The sequence below is a fragment of the Eretmochelys imbricata genome, chromosome 2, assembly GCF_965152235.1.
Source record: "Eretmochelys imbricata isolate rEreImb1 chromosome 2, rEreImb1.hap1, whole genome shotgun sequence".
In the NCBI taxonomy this organism is placed as follows: Eukaryota; Metazoa; Chordata; order Testudines; family Cheloniidae; genus Eretmochelys; species Eretmochelys imbricata.
Window position 1 is genome coordinate 110,833,282 of NC_135573.1, and position 18,576 is coordinate 110,851,857.

The window sequence follows — 18,576 nt, forward strand, 5'->3', positions numbered from 1 at the left end:
ATGAGCTAGCAATCCAAGTATGGTCCCCAGTGGGCTTGTACAGCTCATGTTGCCACATCTCCACTGTTATTTTTAGCGGCCTAGATTTAAGGGTATGCCTATGTGTGCTGCAGTCACCCCTCGGACTGCAGTGTAGACATACACTATGACTGAACAATCCAGCCTTCAAAAGCTGCCCTTTGTGCAAGGCTGTCATGCCCCTAATTGATGGGCACACCAGATGAATATTGTGTCTGGTAAGGGGCACATTACAGAGAGATGTGCCATCTGTAGATCCTTTTCAAAGAGAACCCAGAGAGCTAGGGAGTCTTGCTTAATAAAGACATTTCTTTTGGAGAAATCTGTGTTCCTTCTCAGGCTCCAGGATGCTCAGGGCGGAAACCTCTGAGCAGTCATCAGCTACTCATGGGGCTGAAGTTCCTGTTTCTAAAGGTTATTTCTCCTTGTCTGGTAAAATGTCAGGTGATGGAAGAAAGACCACAAGGTTCATAAAGAAAAGAGATAGAGATTGCTCCTCACCAGGTCCTTCACATTAAGAGCCACAAATTGTTTCTAGTCTCAGAGGTCAAGGGTGACACAGGCCCCAAAACGGTCCCACTGGCACCCATTCAGGCACAAGTCTACATGCCCCAGGAATGTCTTTTGTCGTACTGCATAAATGCCTGGTTCTGACTCCTCAGCATCAAGGCTCCTGGTTCCAATGCAGTCTACTTAATTTGACTTCAGTGCTAACATATGCACTACCAAAATCCAATACAGCGTCTAAAGACGTGTTGGTCTCCTTGACACCAAATTCCCCACTACTAGTGGTGGGGAAGGTGCCTCCTCCAAGAACCAACAGCTGTCCTGACACTGGTGCTGCATACATCTACAGTACCAGCCAAAGCACGTTCCGTGGGGGCTTCCAGCACACCAGTTGGTACAGCTCCTGTTCTGGAGGAATATGCTGCATTTTCCTACTCTGAAACCACTAGGGGACGTTTCACGAGGTTGTTCCTTTTCTAGGTATTCAGAATAGTTCACACCTGAGAGAATGTCACGGGTTGCTTCCTATTACCACAGACACAGAAGTTCAAGAAGGGATATTATTCTTTGATACCCTATCCCTTGATTATCTGCCACTTTTGCCTACCAGCACTGTTGGCCTTATAGGGCTCCAAGGGAAATGCATCATGCTAAAAGGCCTGCGTCAACATGGGGCATTACAACTAGACCAACTGCTCCACTACCTGCAGAACAGACTGGTCAAGGCTCAGATGAGGAGACCCAGACAGAAGACCATCCTGCCCTAGTCCATATATCCTCATCATCACTGGATGAGGTGGAAGTTACTGAGTGATTAGCTTCCACCCCAGATGTCTACAAGACATTCCACGACCAACAATGAAGAGAGCAGACCATTGCTACTAAGTTCCCGTCCAGGGACTTGAACAATTTTTGACAAATCCTACATCGGGTTCATTAGCGGTTACAAAAGGTCTCGGGAATCAGCAAAAATCAACACCAATGACCGGTAACCCAAAAAATTAGATGTATTTGAAGAAAAGAATTCTTCAACATTTAGCCTCCAAATGAGAATCATCATCATCCCAAAGCTTGTTGGGATTCTATGACCAAATTTATAGACAAGTTTCCCCAAGACCACGTATTATCATAGTTGAGAGTCAGCTCATGGCATGTATATCCCTACAGGCAGCCCTGCATGCTGCAGATACAGCCTCTAGAGCAGGGGTTCTGAACCTTTTTCTTTCTGAGGCCCCCCTCAACATGCTAGAAAAACTCTGGGGCCCAGCAGGGGGCCATCCGGACCAGAGGTGGGACCCTGGGGCATAGGCGTAGTTTGACTTCTATTTGGGGGATGGTGGGGAAGGGCCAGCAGGGCTTGGGCCATCTCTGCCCAGCAGGGTCCAGGGAGGGAGTGCCACGTCCAGCCCCCTGACTCACCTTATCAGGCCACTCACCTGTTCGGGGCTGTGTGCCGGTAGCTACTGCCCGAGGGATCTGCTGGGTCCGGAGCTGCCTGGGCAGCTCTGACTGGCTGCATGAGCAGTCAAAGGAGGCTGGGAGCTGAGGAGCAGACGCAACCCCAGGCACCAGCAGCAGATGGGGAAAAGCCGTGGCTGCCCACTCCATGGCACCATCAGTCAGAGGAGCAGTTGCCCCTCATTGCCTGGCTCTGTCTTCCTGCCTCGGATCTGGCCAGAGGGTGGGGCATGAGGGAGAGGAGGAGGTTTAGGGGCTGGGAGGGTGGAGCTGCCCCCAGGACTACCCCACTCTGGTTCAGGCACTGCAGCTTGGGGGACAACACTCTTGTGCCCCTCAACTCCGCCCATCGGCTCAAAATTTCTGTCCATGGCAGCGGGGCTTCAGCCCTGCCGCTCCTGGCTTCAGGGGGATGGAGGAGCTCGGGGTTTCAGCCCCACACTGCTCCTGGCTGCAGGAGAGTTGTGGGGCTTGGGGTTTCAGCCCTGCACTGCTCCCGGCTTCGGCCCCACGAGGGGTGCTGGGGCTGGGGCTCATGGCTTCAGCCCCACGCTGCTCCCGGCTGCAGGGGACGTTAGAGGGCTCGGGGTTTCAGCCCTGCGCTGTTCCTGGCTTCAGCCCCACGGGGGGTGTTGGAACTCTGGGCTTCAGCCCTGTGCTGCTCCCCTCTTCAGCCCCATGGGGGGCACTGGATTTCAGTGGTGGGGCTCTGCAGCCCCCCTGAAAGGGCTCGTGGACCCCTGGTTGAGAACTGCTGCTCTAGATTATAGCCACCTCAATTGCTATAAGGAGATTCTCCTGGCGCCACAATTCAGGGATCCTTAAAGAAGCTCAAATAGCAGTTGAGGATCTCCCCTTTGAGGAATTTGAACTTGTTAGTGTGAAAACAGATGAGACCTAAAGGCCTCGTATGCCACACTGAGATTTTAATGCTAACCATGATAGAGGCAATCCTTTTACCCTTAATACAGGCAGCCTGGAAACACCTAGGAAATGTCTGAAATTTCCCAGAAGGAAGTCATCAGGATCCACATCACCCTCTCTGCTGATCAACCTCAGTCGACATGAAGGCAGAAGATTTGACTTCTTGATCTAAAGCAAACCCCTTTGGCTCTTCCAATTATATCCCCTTCATTTGGGAATAATTTATTTCATGAATGGGTCCTGGAGCACCAGCAAAATCGACCGCTGGGGTCTTGGAAACTGAAACGTTATTCCATCCAGTTCCAGACCCTCCCCAACCCGCCTTTCTCATCCCTATTCAGGGACCCCTCTCATTGAAAGCGTGCTATATCAGAAGGTGCAGTCACTTCTCAGTCTTGGAGCAATGGAAGAAATTCATCAAGAACACAAGGGAAAGGGATTTTACTCTCATTATTGTCTGATTCCCAAAAAGAAAGGCAGTGGGCAACCCATTCTGAACCTCAGACAGTTGAACACCTTCATCTGCAAGCTCAAGTTCAGGATGGTGACTCTGGCCTCTGTAATTCCATGCTTAGATCAGAATAACCGGTACATAGCTCTCGACTTCCCGGACGCTTACTTTCATATAGCTATCCCACCTGCCCACAGAAGATATCTCAGGTTTCACGTGGGCAATTGCCACTAGTAGCAAAGGTCATCACCATTCAGCCTACCAACAGCATGAAGGATATTCATAAAATGGTTGCTGGTGGTGGCCACTTACCTCAGGAGACAGGTAGTCCAAGTTTCCCATATTTTGATGACTAGCTCATTCATGAGAAGGTGCGCCAGCAAGTAATAGACTTCATTTAACAGACTCTGCAACTGTTCGCCTCTCTAGGCCTTAAAGTAAACAAAAAGAAGTCAATACGGACTCCAACACAAAAAATAGAATTTATTGCAGTCATGCTGGTCTCCCTAACGGTGATGGCTTGTCTACCACCAGAGAGTCCAAGTCATATTAGACCTATCTGTCGACCTTCATGTTTACCACAGGATATCAGTGAGAACTTTTTTGACTGCTGGGACACATGACCCTTGCAACTTTGTAATTCAGCCTGCCAGACTTCTGTTGCATGCAAGGGTGTTTGAGATCTGTATTATGTATCAGCTAAGCTAACATTACCTGTCCATCCTAATACATGTTCCACCAGAAGTCCTGTCATTAAATTGGTGGAAGGGGCCCTTCAAAGTCTGCAATGGGACAACCATTCTCCCCTTCACTACCATCAAAAACATTGGTGACAGATTCCTTTACTTTAGCATGGAAAGCCCATTTAGACGATCACAAACACAAGCCACATGGACTCCTCAGGAAGCAAGTCTCCACACAAATGTCCTGGAGTTAATAGCCATTTTATGTAAACAAGCATTGGGGCATAAGGTCTACTCCTTCATATTAAGAGGGTGTACATCTTTGGAACTTTTGTATCCATCATGAAATTACTCTGAAGGCTGTTCCTCTCCCAGAAATACAGAATGTGCTGGCAGATCACCTTAGTGAGCAGTTTTCAGACACCCGTTACAGGTTGATAGATTACACTTGAGAGAGAGGTCTTATGTTGTCGTCATTCCAGCATACACCTCTTTGCCAAAAGAGCAAAAAGGAAATGTCAAAATTTCTGGTTTGGACGGTGACTAAGTCAGGGGTCATTGCCTGATGCATCTCTAATTTCACGGTCATCAGGTCTCCTATGTGCTTACCCTCCAATTCTGTTCATCCCCAATGCTTTCAGGAAGCTCAGATGGGACTCTGCCATAATGATCATGGTAGCTCCAGCATGACCAAGACAGTTCTGGTATCAGGCCTGAAGAATCTCTCCATTCAACCGTCAATACACATAGCCCTCCAACCAGAGGTCATAATATGGAGGCACAGCCAAGTCCATCATCCCATATTCCCTACACTTCACAGCATAAATACTGGCTGACTGACTTCAGTAGATATAAGCTGCTCATCTGCAGTACAAAGTGTCCCTGTCCACAGCAGAAAAGACTCTACCAGACATACTTATGCTGCTAAATTGAAGAGATTCATGATCTGGTCATAACACCACCAGTTATCACCATCTCAAGCAAAGATTCTAGACAGACTGGAATTTATCTCCTGAATTTAAAGAACTCTGGACTATCTGTGAACTTGTTAAGGGGTCATCTAGCAACCATCTCAGCTCTCCACTGTCCATTGCAAGTGGCTTCTACATTCTCACACCCCACAGTGGCCAGATTCTTGTGAAAGTTAGAGAACCACCCCCTTCTTGGGATCTAATTGTTCTCAGAGGGTTAATAGGCCCACCTCTTGGACCTTTCAACACAAGTTCTTTTTCATCTTTCCATAAAACCAGCCTTCCTGGTAGTGATAACATCAGCCAGAAGAGAGGGGGAGATACAGGCATTGATGTCAGGGCCCCCATATCTATCTGCCTTTCATTTAAATCACGTTATTCTCCTGCCTCTATTTTTCTCTCTCCAAAATACATTAAAATAAAGCAAAAATAACGAGGAATCCTTGTGGCACCATAGAGACTAACAAATTTATTTGGGCATAAGCTTTCATGGGCTGGAACCCACTTCATCAGATGCATGGAGTGAAAATACAGGAGCAGGTATTAATACATGAAAGGATGGAGGTTGCTTTACTAAGTGTACCTGCTCCTGTATTTTCACTCCATGCATCTGATGAAGTGGGTTCTAGCCCACGAAAGCTTATGTCCAGATAAATTTATTAGTCTCTAAGGTGCCACAAGGACTAATCGTTATTTTTGCTGATACAGACTAACATGGCTACCACTCTGAAACCTATTGAAATAAAGTGAGGCGAAGCTGCACACTCTAGATGTCCGAAGGGAGTTTTAATTCTCTATAGACAGAACTAAGCCATTTAGAGTATCCCCTTGATTTTTCATAATCTGTGGAGAGAGGATTAAAGGACAAGCTATTTCAAACAAAGACTTTGATACAAACTTCTATAGACTGGTAAATATAGCTCTATCAAGGAAGGTCACAGGTCACTCAAGTAGAGTGCAAGCAACCTCAGTTGCTTCTTTGAGAAACATTCCCATCCTAGACGTTTGTAGGGCAGCTGTTTGGGAGTTCAGTGTGTACATTTACCCAGCATTAATCTATCATGGAAGTGAGAATTTTGGCTATCATACACTCATTTTTTAGGTAGACTGCAGCACCCATCTCCACAGATCTAGATCACTTTTTGTGAGTTATCAACAGTGCAATATATATGGAAAAGCAGTTGGCTTACTTATAGTAACTGCTTCTTTGAGATGTTCTCCATATATAATTTCACAACCTGTCCTTGTTTCCTGCTACTACAAAGTCTGATAATATCTGGATCCTGTATTGATGAAGGAACTGAGGGGTGGGTAGGGCTGACCTTGGTGGGAGGCACAAAGACATTCAGGGTGCAGGCATGGCCCCAACAAACACTGCTGGTCAGGATAATTCAGACTCAAGTGCATTGGATGCATGCGCACCAAGAGTAGACTCTATATGGACAACATATCTCAAAGAACCACAGTTACTGTAATGTTAGTGACCATTTCATTTAAAACTCCTGAGTCAACTCAATGGAGAAGCAGGCTTTTCAGCTGAAATGCGCTCCAAAACTGTCTTTTATTTATTTTTAATTGACATTCTAATCCATTAAAGTTTATTTTTAATTCCTGTATTTTAGGAGTGACAATTCCTTGGCTAAGTATTGGCATGGTCTTTTCTACCTCATGCTGGTCTCGAGACCAAAATCACCTTCCATACATTGACTACTTACACACTGGTGCTGATTGCATTTGGTGAGTATCCCTGCGGTTTGTCCCATTACTTGGAGCCCCAATGGCTCTCGGTAGGAAGATTAGAAGCTACTGCAGTACGGCTACTGCATTTTGCCTGAATAATTCACATCAGGAAATGAAGTTTCTGTGATTACAAATTTAATGGGAAAGTCTATCAAATTTCTTGAGAAATGGTATGGTATAAACTAAGTGAAAAACCCCTTCTAAAGGAAAGGGGTTTAATATTTCTTCTATTCTCTGTTTTAGGCTATTTAGCAGCAACCCATTTCTGCCTTGTGTAGATTTCACTCTGCAGAATGTTTCTGAGTACCTGGAATCTAAATGACAGCTAGTCAAGGCAGGATTTCCTTAAACTGATGTGTAGAGAGAGTTATTCAAGCCAGCTATATATTCTCATTTTTAAGGTGATTGATCCCATCTTTCTGCTAAACTGTCCCCATTCTTCAACTTAACAAGATAACTTGAGACTCTGTAGGTACCAAACCACATATACCATATATACTCGATCATAAGCCAGTTTGTTTATAAGCTGACCCCTCCAAGATGGATAAGTACAAATGGTAGAAACTGTATGACCCTTTCATAAGCCGACCCTATATTTCAGGGGTTGGCAAGCTTCGGCTCCCGGCCCGTCAGGGTAAGCCGCTGGTGGGTAAGGACATTTTGTTAACCTGGAGCATTCGCAGGCACGGAGCCCCTCAGCTCCCAGTGGCTGCAGTTTGCCATTCCCAGCCAATGGGAGCTGCGGGAAATGGTGCTATTTCTCGCAGCTCCCATTGGCTGGGAACAGCAAACCGCAGCCACAGGGAACTGAGGGGCTCCATGCCTGCAGATGCTCCAGGTAAACAAAACAACAATGTATTAGATATTCAATTCAGTGATTTCATAGAGTTTAAAATCATCAGATTTTGGTGTAGACCCATTTATAAGCCGACCCCCGCTCTTTGATGCTTCACTTTTTTACCAAAAATATTCGGCTTATGAACGAGTATATACGGTATATTTTTAATTTGTACCCAGTGATACCTGCCTTTGAAGCCACATCCTTCTAACATTTTGATGTGGATGGTTGCGAGTCTGTAACTTCTTATAGCCACATTTTGTGTTTTGTGGACACCTGTTGCAAATAGGTTTAAAACATGCTCACACATCTGCTTGGAGGTGACTGCTGCTTACTGTAGTCATTACACAATATTGCTCAGATTGTAATGGAAATACAACAGCTGATAGTGAAATCACTGGAAGCAGATGGTGCCAGAATTTAATATACTTACCTGTGTCATTCCTGTAGTACGATCTTATCCTGAAAGGATCTGCTCTACAATAAGAACAGTATAAGCAGCTAAGCTTGTAGACCTTGAGTAAACAAAAATATCATAAAGTAATTAAGAAACCCCTTGATTATAACACTTTAATGCATGGAGGCTGAATTATAATGGCTAATGATGCCTGGCACATACCACACACAGTACTTTAAAATGCTTTATAAGATTTCAAGAAAACCAAACATACAGAGATGTTTAGTTACCCTCTTAATTACTAATTAAAATTATTTAAACTCTTATCAGTATTAATGATGCTAAGCTTGAGTTGTGGTTCTGTGCCAAGTTGTGTGAATACAGGTAAATGCCTTATGTCACAGCTAAATTCCCTAACAGGATTTGGTCCCCATTGTCCTAGGAACAAACTTAGAATAAGAGGCTGTCCATGTGATGAAGAGCTTACAGTCAGTCTAAGACAAGACAGATCCATAACTGGGGAAAGAGACAATATACAATCAGAGTGAATTGTAATGGCTTGCAAATGTCATGTGAATTCTATTAATTTTATAAAAATATTTTTTGGGGGGAGGGGAGATGGGAGAGGAGGTTGGTTTTCACATTTTATTATAGGCAGAGCTGGAGGGGCACACTCTACAGTTAAGGTTGCCTAAGACACTGTTTTTGGTTGTGTATAACTTTACCAGACTTTAACTGTTTGGCCTGATATTTTCCATGCTAGCTGTCAGCCCCAAGCTAAATTTCTTTGGAAAGTTTCAGCAATAGCAATGAAGGTGCTTCCAAGAATCAGATTAGGGAAAAGTACATTGTTTTGCAAGCGTTAAAAAAAAAAAAAAAAAAAGAAAAGAACAAAAATCTTACATTCTCCTATTTTTTCTAGAAGCTCTAGCACCTCCATGCTTTTAGCAGTGATTTCATATTTGGCAGGGCGTGACCCTAGTGTCAGGGATGTGCCTGTTGCTGTTCCCATGAAAATCCACCCACCTTTCGCTGAGTTGTAAGCCTCTGAAAATTGCCATTTGTACATGCTCAGTAGAGAGATGGAGACTGACAATTTAAATTCCATCCACACTGAACGTGCTCCAGGCCTAGGCTGAGGACTTTACCTGCAATTGCTGCTCCTAGCCACCAGGGGCTGTTGTGGCACCAGATATAAAAACTGAGAGCAGAGGTGTGTCTCTCCTGTGCTCTCAGTTCACCTCCTTCTACCATGGTCCCCAAATTTTTTTCAATGGTGTCTTTCCCCCTCCCCGGTCTGCGTCCCCTCACCCCCGCAGCCAGGTGGGGGAATGAGTCTGGTCAGGGAGAGGGAGCTGTGCTCTGGGGGAGGGGTGCTGCTGGTAGATCTCTTGCCGGAGCCGTCCTTGCCGGAGCCGTCTCCAGGCTCCTGCAGCTCTTCCCGCTCCCTCCCCTGATGGCGGAGGCCAGTTACTGTGGGTAACTGGGCTTTTAGTGTCTGGTCAGCAATGTTGACCGGTCACTGCCGTCCCTTCTGGTCGAAAGCCAGACACCTGGCAACCCTAAGCCAGGGCCACAGCTGGGAGCCAAGACCAGGAGGGGAGCCGTGGCTGGGACTGAGCCTAGGGCCAGAGCAGGGCTGGGTGGCACTCCCTCCCCACCTCCTGGGGAGCTGGCCCAGGTCCACCTCAATCCCCCACCCTGGATGTTCCTCTGTGCCACTTTGGGGGGGGGGTGTACCCCACAGTTTGGGAACCACTGTCCTACTGGCACCCAGCTAGTATTGAGGAGAAGGGAGTACCCTAACTCAGATGCTGAGTGGTGAAGAACAGAGTTGGGGTGGTGAAAACTGGCTGTGGGGGTGGATAGAAGCCAGGGCCAGCCCCTCAGTGTTTTGCCATGAGGGGGAAAAAACCCTTTTGGTGCTCTCCCTCTGTTACCAGATGTGCCCCTTACTTTGGCATATGCGCATTTATTAGGGTTACTCTTCTGGGGGAAGGGGGTGTCTGTAATTCCATTAATGTACTGCTTATGTCACTTGTGTGTTCATATGGAGCTCCACTCTTTCCTTCTGCAAGTCCCCTCCCAGTGGAGCTATACTGCAGGACCTAGGTTCATCAGGACTGGGCTCCTCCAGCCCTAGAACCAGATGAACACACACACACATTAACAGAGCAAGTCTGAGCAGACCAGGTCAATCAGCACTCTCAAGCCAACCCCCATATATGTCCCTGTACTCAATGGGCTGGGTCAAGCAGCACTGTCAAGCTGTCACCCTTATGTGCCCCTGGTCTCAATAGGCTGGGTCAAACAGCACTTTCAGCTGCCCCCCCTTTATATGCCACAGGTTTAACATGTCCCTATCCCCACTTTCACATCACAATTGTACTAGTAGTAACCCACTTGATGAGCAAACCCCACAGTATTTTTGGGTGCTATAGGAATCTTTAGCTTAGGTAAAAGAAGCATTGCTGCAGAGTAAATGAGGGAAGCTAAAACCACAAAAGAGTAAAGTTCAGAGAGAGAGAGAGAGAGAAGCAACCAGCTTAACCATAAAAGTTATTTATTGAATAATAGGGATAACTACACAAGGAGAGCTAAACCAACATAACATATATTATTAAAGGTTAATACCTGAGGTAGAAAGGAAAACAGAGAGAGAGCAAGAGATCAAGGGGGGAGGGATAGCTCAATGGTTTGAGCATTGGCCTGCTAAACCCAGGGTTGTGAGTTCAGTCCTTGAGGGGGTCACTTAGGGATCTGGGGCAGAAATTGGGGACTGGCCCTGCTTTGAGCAGGGGGTTGGACTAGATGACTTCCTGAGGTCCCTTCCAACCCTGATATTCTATGATTCTATGAAAGAAAAGGATCTCACCACTCCCTGAAGCATGAACTGGTCAGGGTTCCGGTGATGGTGGTAGCTCAGGGTCCTGAGTGCAGGAGACAGGCAGAGCCCCCAGCACGATCAGTGAGGAGATTGGAGTCCCAGTGGAACGGATGCTGTGTTTGGGTTCATGCATCAGAGCACTGACTGGTGGGTGAGTAGGGATTTTTGTAGAGAAAATACAATGGAGAACACTAGATTTGTTTATAGGTAAACTGATGACTCTTGGGTTTTCTTTAGGATAGACAATAGGAGCTAATCACTCTTGGCCATGGGTGGTGTTCTTCCAGGGAGCCCACAGTGCAGCTAGGCTGCTTCAGTATTTTGGGTATCAATCAAGGATTTATTAGTAGAATTGGTTTGATAATTGCTGAGCTGGGTGTGTGCAGACATAGGTTCATTAACATCTGGAGCAGAGATCCCCCATGATGCAATGCTTCCCTGCTTTTCTGGTCCCAGAGTTCAGTGCAGTTCTGTTCACCATTCTGAATGCAAATGGGGATGTCTCCCTGTCCCATCTTTCATGCAGATGAGGCGAGGGGAGTTGTCTCTGTTCTTCATTCTGTATGCTAATAGAGATGTCTTAATCTCCTCACCCTTGTGAGGAGGGGTCTAGGTGTGTCTACCAACGCCCTTCACTGCTTTCTACAAGCCTTTTCTCTGATCGGTTTTGGTTCAAGCAGACACTGAGGGTGGTGGTGTGTGTCTTTCATCAGTCAGACAGGCTAGATATTGTGCCCTAGTTCCCCCAAACAACCCAACTGACTGGTATCACCCCTCTTCCCCAATAAAAAAAATAGCCATGTGGATCAATGGAGCGAAAAAAAGTGTTAGGAGCAGTGGGAACGGAGACAGAAGGGGACAGGCTTTGTGTATGTGTGTGTGTGGTGGGGGCGGGAAAGAGGGAATATTGTAGGGAACACAGACAAAAGGGGACAGGGGAAGGCTGGGACAGATGGTTTGGTTGCTCCTAAACCATGCTTCCCTCAACAGTCTGGTAGGGAACCCAAGATTCCTCTGTCCCACCATTCCTCTGCTACCAGCAAATATCTGTGAAACCCACTGGCAAAGTGCTCTCCTCCTGTGCTGGTCCAAATAAAGGATAATAGTCTCCAACTGCTCTGAGTTACTCTGTTAGGCCAAGGGACAAAGGTCTGTGCAGTGGATCTAAAGGTTCCAACCCTGCTGATGAATCATGTGATGGAATTAGGTTTTTTTCAGGGCTTTTTTTTTTTTTTTTTTTAAGTAGAATATTGAACTGTGATGCTTCCCAAGGTTGCTGGGAGGCAAATTAAGGTTGCACGGATAACTAAATTTTGGCACTTCCTAATTTTTGAGTGTTTAACTTTGAAATCTTAACACTCTTTTACTTTAGTATTTTTTATTTAATCTTACATGTATGTTTATATCTGTGTATTATAGGGCATGGGTGGGTGACGAAAGGCACGAAGGATTAGCGAAAAGGAAAAACACAGGGAAAAAGAATGGTGGGGGAAGAGGTATGGGGGATAGGTGGGATGGATAGAGAGGAGCATGAAGGGCAGTTGGAGTGAGGCTGAACTGAAGAGACTGTGAGGGAGTGAGTGGGAAGAGGTTGGAAGCAGCAGCCTATTGTTGGCAGGGAAATCTTTTCAGAATAAAGTCTATAGAAAGCGGTCTGACATAATCAGTATCCAAAGGTTCCTACTGAAACTGCTTTGGTAGCAGCTCTTGCTAGCGTGTTTCTGGCTGCCTACACCCTGGAGTTTTCTTTCCTTTCTTGAGCCTACATGGTCGAGAGCAGGGTTGGGTTGTATGGGGCTTAATGTCCCATGCACGGTTCTGGGTCCAGAAGCAGTGATGGGGAAGTGTATAGTCTCAGGTGGGTCTCATCTTTCTCTCTCCTTTCCAACATGGTGCTGCAGTTGAAATATGGCCCCTAGCTGACTACAGTATGTTTCTAAACACATTCCAGGTAAGATTGGGTCAGTTCAGAAATCTGGTGACAGAAATTTGGAACCCAAGCTTGATTCCTTTTGCACCCTGGCTAGCTCTCTAAAGATCCTTCTGTCTTCTGAACTAGTGTCACTGAACAACTATGAAAGCTGTGACTAGAGGAATGGCTGCAAAAGACACAGGACCTCTGACAGTTAAAAGAAGAAAAGGGGAGGAACAGTGTTTGAGCGAGAGAGAATAAGAACATGTTCTCCTTTAGACTGACTTGGAAGATGGGGGTAGAAGTAAACAGCACATACAAAATGAGAGATGCACACGAGATCCCAAATCAGTAAGAGAATATACACGTAGGCTCCATTTTACTGAAACATGAGTTCAAGATTTTGTTTTCAACCACGAAACAGTTGCCCATTTCACAAACACCTAGTGTCACAAGGGAAACAAGAAATGTCAGTAGGAAAATTACTCCTTTAAAAATAAACATCTAGCTGAAGAGAAGACAAGAGCTGAATGATTTTAAAAACCCTCTCTTCCCCTCAACTCATGTGCACCGTAGCCCACTCCAGCTTACTCTAAACAGCAGTACCTGGGTTTACTATGGAAAACACTCTGACACTCTAGGCCTTCCATTTCATAGAAGGAATCGAGGTGTTGCAGATACATATTTGTATTCGCGTCCACAAATGAATTCCTACTGAGCTCTTTATAAAGCAGCTCCAAGCAATAGTGGTGGATCACAGGGATGAGACTGCTTTTTGTCCTGCACACCTTCCCTTGCCGAGAGTTGCATGATAAAATATTGGCAAATTTCACATTTTCAAAGGAAACTAATGTCATCTGTTAGTGACCCTAAAATCAGTATTGCTCAGCATTCCTCAGATGCTGAGAACATAATTATCAGATAGAAAACATAGCGTTGTCCCACCGGGATCTGTACTGAGACCAGTACTGTTCAATGTATTCATAAGTGATCTCAAAGATGGGATAAACAGTGAGGTGGCAAAATTTGAAGATGATACAAAATTACTCAAGATCGTTAAGTCCAAAGCAGATGTTACAAAGGGATGTCACAAAACTGGGTGACTGGGCAACAAAATAGCAGATGAAATTCAATGTTGATAAATTCAAAGTAATGCTTATTGGAAAACCTAACCCAACTGTACATACAAAATGATGGGGTCTAAAAAAGCTGTTACCACTCAAGAAAGAGATCTTGGAGTCGTGAATACTTCTCTGAAAAGATCCACTCATTGTACAGTGGCAGTCAAAAAAAAGCTAACAATGTTAGGAAAGGGATAGATAATCAGACAGTAACTATCATGATGCCACTATATAAATCCATAGTATGCCCTCACCCTGAATACAGCGTGCAGTTCTGGTTGCCCCATCTCAAAAAAAGATACATTAGAAATGGAAAAGGTGCAGAGAAGGACAAATCAGCTGATTAAGGATGGGGAACAGCTTCCATGTGAGGAGAGATTAAAAAGACTGGGACTGTTCAGCTCAGAAAAGAGACAGTTAAGAGGGGGATATGTTATGGGGTCTATAAAATTATGAATGGTGTGAAGAAAGTGAATGAGAAAGTGTTATTTACCCCTTCACATAACACAAGAACCAGCAATCACCCAATGAAACTAACAGGCAACAGGTTTGAAACAAACATAAGGAAGTACTTCTTCTCAAACACAGTCAACCTGTGGAACTCTCTGCCAGGGGATGTTGTGAAGGCCAAAATTATAACAGAGTTCAAAAAAGATCAGTTCATAGAGGATAGGTCCATCAATGGCTATTAGCGAGGATGGTCAGGGATGCCTCCCCATATTCTGGGTATCTCTAAACCTCTGATTGTCAGATGCTGTGAGTGGGTGACGGGATGGATCACTAGATGATTGCTCTGTTCTGTTCATTCCCTTTGAAGCATCTGGCATTGGCTGCTGTCAGAAGACAGGGTACTGGGCTAGATGGACTATTGGTCTGATCCCATATAGCCATTCTTATAGGAAACAAACCCTGCACCAAGGGCTTTTTTGCCCAGAAGAAATTGGAGAGCATATAGCTGAAATCTCATAGTTGAATGGTAAACCCGCACGGACTTTGCTCTCCTCCCCCCCGACCCCCGTTTAAGGCACTGCAGTGAAGGAAAATTGGATCTTTTAAAAATCATCCATTTTTGAGCTTGTCTCCTTCACCACAGGTGTTTCAACTTTCATGCATTTAATTTCATTGATCACATTTCCTGCATCTCTCTCACAGCTTTAATTTCAGTTTTGCCTGGGAGTTTTTGTGGGTGGGGAGATTGGGTATTCCTAATACTCTTTTAAATGGCAGGAAAGCCATGCTTCTTTGGAAGGAGAGGGAAGGAGAGGTTGTGGTAGGCATGCCTTGGTAAATTTCTATAGTGGTGCGCCAAGACAGCTGTCTGTTATACCAAACATAATTTTCACTATTATCTTGTCCATCTCCCTGTTTGTTTTCCACCTGTTCTTTTTTGTGTTACACTAAGATTGTAAACTCCTTGAAGTAGGAGCTGGCCTTTTATTACATGTATATGGTGCATAGCATGAGGGGGCATTGATTGTGAACCCTGGGTGCTACTGCAATATAATGATCATGATAATACTGATAAGTGTTTCTCTTCTACATTTCTTTCCCCTCTCCCCATGCAGTGTATGTGTCTCTACTTCTACTTCCCTTCCAGTCTTTATTCATAAGCCAGATCACACCTATACAGCCTGCACAGTGGCAGTTCCCCAGCTGCATAAAACTTAGCTAAGATATCCCTAGAGTGTTTCATGCCACTTCTGCTTGGGAAAGCGCTAATGGCCATGAGCACAGATGGGACTGTGCGTAATTTTTCCACTTTGGTGGCTAGCAAAATATGGGAGGAGCTGAGAGAATATGGGATGCCTGTAATTCAGCACCCAGTTTAAACCTCTCTTCCTGTGCTGCCTGCTGTGTTTTAGGCATTTGATGGCTTCTGTTGCAGGGAAAAGGAGGAAAGGTGAACTTGAGACTTGTCAAGTAAGTGAAGGAAGATGATCTTGGAATATTTTGCTTTTATTAATCCAATATTTCTAATGTAAGTTCCAATATCTGTATTCTGTTACTGATTTGGGACCATGAACGTTTGTTTTTATTAAAGAAAAAAAATGTGGCTTACATTGTAAGTTGGTTTAAGCATATGTAACAAATATAGTCATTCAAAGTAAGGCTTAGTGTGACTGTATGCAGTGTAGGTGCTGAGTAGATGACAACCTGATCGCTGATATCCTGGCTACTGTAGATGTCAGGATGTTACTGATTCTCTCCTCTCTGATTTTGTAGAGTAATGAGTTGTCACATGTTCTGCTTTGGGGATAGTTGGTAATCATTTCAACCTTTTCTTTTCCTTTGACTATAGTAAATACTATAGGGTTGAGTCCAAATAAATAACTTCCCATGAATCTGAAGTATCTTGCCAAAACAGCTGGGGGGGCTGTTTTAATTTTTTTCCACTTGCTTTTCACTTTGGAGTGGATTTGGTCAATCCTTCCCTTTACTGAACAAGTTGGGGAATACCATTTACTACATAGTAAATGCTCTTTCTATTTTCTCTTTTAAACAAACAGGTATTGCATTCCTGCTGCGGAAGAGAACAAACTTGATGATGTGGTACATACCCTGCTGCAAGCCAATGGCACTCCAGGGCTGGAAATGCTTGAAAGCAATGTAATGGTAAGTTGAATTTTGTTTTGTATCTGTGAGAATCCAATGCTAATCAGAAGGGTGGTTTTTTTAATTCACAAATGTTATTGCTTTTGATTTTAAAAAGAAAAACGTTGCCAGTAAAGTCTGGACCCTTGCCACCTGCAGCAGCATTTACCACACAATATTTCCAGTATTTTCCAATTCTACAGAATGCTGAAATAAAGGTTAACCGTGCATGGCAGTAAATGCCCGTTCTTTTCAAAAGTACCCACAATCCATGTAAACATGTAAAATATACATATTTCCAACATTTTTATGAATGACGTCTCCGTCATGGCAGATGAGTCCCTGTTGTCTTTTGTCCCTGATGTCCGTCATGGATATGAGATGATTAGGGGTACTTACAGTTCAGCTCCTTTGTTTACTTCCTGTTTTCTGTATGCAGTGGTGCAGTAGCTGTGTCGATCCCAGGATAAGAGAGAGACAAGGTGGGACCAACTTCTGTTGATGAGCGAGACAAGCTTTTGAATTTACAAGCTTGTCTCTCTCACTTACAGAAGTTGATCCAATAAAATATATAACCTCCGTTGTCTCTCTAACTTCCTATTTTAAGCATTTAAAAATGAAAATTTAATAGGCTTTTTTTCCTGGGTGCTTTGTCAAAAAAGCAGTTAAAAAAAAAAAAAAAGCGAACCATCTTTATGGATAGAAATTCCGTGCTTGACTAATAAGATTAGAGGAGTAGGGATATACGATCGACCGCCTGACCAGAATAACGACTATGAAATGCTCAGGGAGATTAGAGAGGCTACAAAAATGTTAAAAACCCAGTAAAAATGGGGGATTTCAACTGTCCCTATATTGACTGGGTACATGTCACCTCAGGACGGGATGCAGATGAAATTTCTTGACACCTTAAATAACTGCTTCTTGGAATCCACAAGAGGAGAAGCAATTCTTGATTTAGTCCTAAGTGGCACACAGGATCTGGTTCAAGGGGTGAATATAGCTGAACCGCTGGTTAACAGCGACTATAATATAAATAAATTTGACATCCCCGGAGGTGGGGGGGGTTATACCCAAGAAGCCCACCACAGTAGCATTTAATTTCAGAAAGGGGAACTACACAAAAATAAAGAAGCTAGTTAACCAGAAATTAAAAGGTACAGTCCCAAAAGTGAAGTGTCTGCAAGATGCATGGAAACTTTTTGAAAACACCATAATAGAGGCTCAAATTAAATGCATACCCCAAATTAAAAAACATAAAGGACAAAAAAAGTGCTACCATGGCTAAACAGAGGAAAATAAGTGGTTAGAGGCAAAAAAGCATCCCTTAAAAATTGGAAGTTAAATCGTATTGAGGAAAATAGAAAGGCGCATAGTCCAGTGTAAAAGTATAATTAGGCAGGCCAAAAAAGAATTTGAAGAGCAACTAGCCAAAGAGTAAGAGGAAAAAAATGTTTTAAGTACCTCAGAAGCAGGAAGTCTGCTAAACAATCAGTGTGGCCACTGGACAATTAAGGTGCTAAAGGAGTACTCAAGGACGATAAGGCCATTGCAGGGAAACTAAATTAATTCTTTGCATCAATCTCCTCTACAGAGGATGTGAGGGAGATTCCCACATCCGAGTCATTCTTTTTAGGTGACAAATCTGAGGAACTGTCTCAGATTGAGGTGTCATTAGAGGAGGTTTTCAAAGAAACTGATAAATTAAACAGTGATAAGTCATCAGGAGCAGATGGTATTCACCCAAAAGTTCAGAAGGAACTCAAATATGAAATTGCAGAACTACTAATTGTGGTGTGTAACCTATCGGTTAAATCAGCTTCTGATCCAGTGGATATAGTGTACGCAGGCTTTCAGAAAGCCTTTCACAAGGTCCTGCACAAAGGCTCTTAAGCAAAAGAAGCAGTCATGGGATAAGAGGGAAGGTCCTCTCATGGATCAGTAAGTGGTTAAAAGGAAGGAAACAAAGGGTACGAATAAATGGTCAGTTTTCAGAGTGGAGAGAGGTAAATAATGGTGGTGGTAAATACTGGAACCAGACCTGTTCAACATACTCAGAAATGATCTGGAAAAAGGG

General features: G+C 44.3%; 1 protein-coding gene across 1 annotated transcript in view; it reads left to right on the forward strand.

The window, feature by feature from the left end:
- Positions 1-18,576, forward strand: part of JARID2 (jumonji and AT-rich interaction domain containing 2) — a 307,425-nt gene that overhangs the window by 274,064 nt on the left and 14,785 nt on the right. Inside the window, exons 12-13 of the mRNA XM_077810603.1 lie at positions 6,635-6,749; positions 16,415-16,520. Of these exons, the coding sequence (XP_077666729.1) occupies positions 6,635-6,749; positions 16,415-16,520 (221 nt within the window). The remainder of the gene's footprint in view (positions 1-6,634; positions 6,750-16,414; positions 16,521-18,576) is intronic.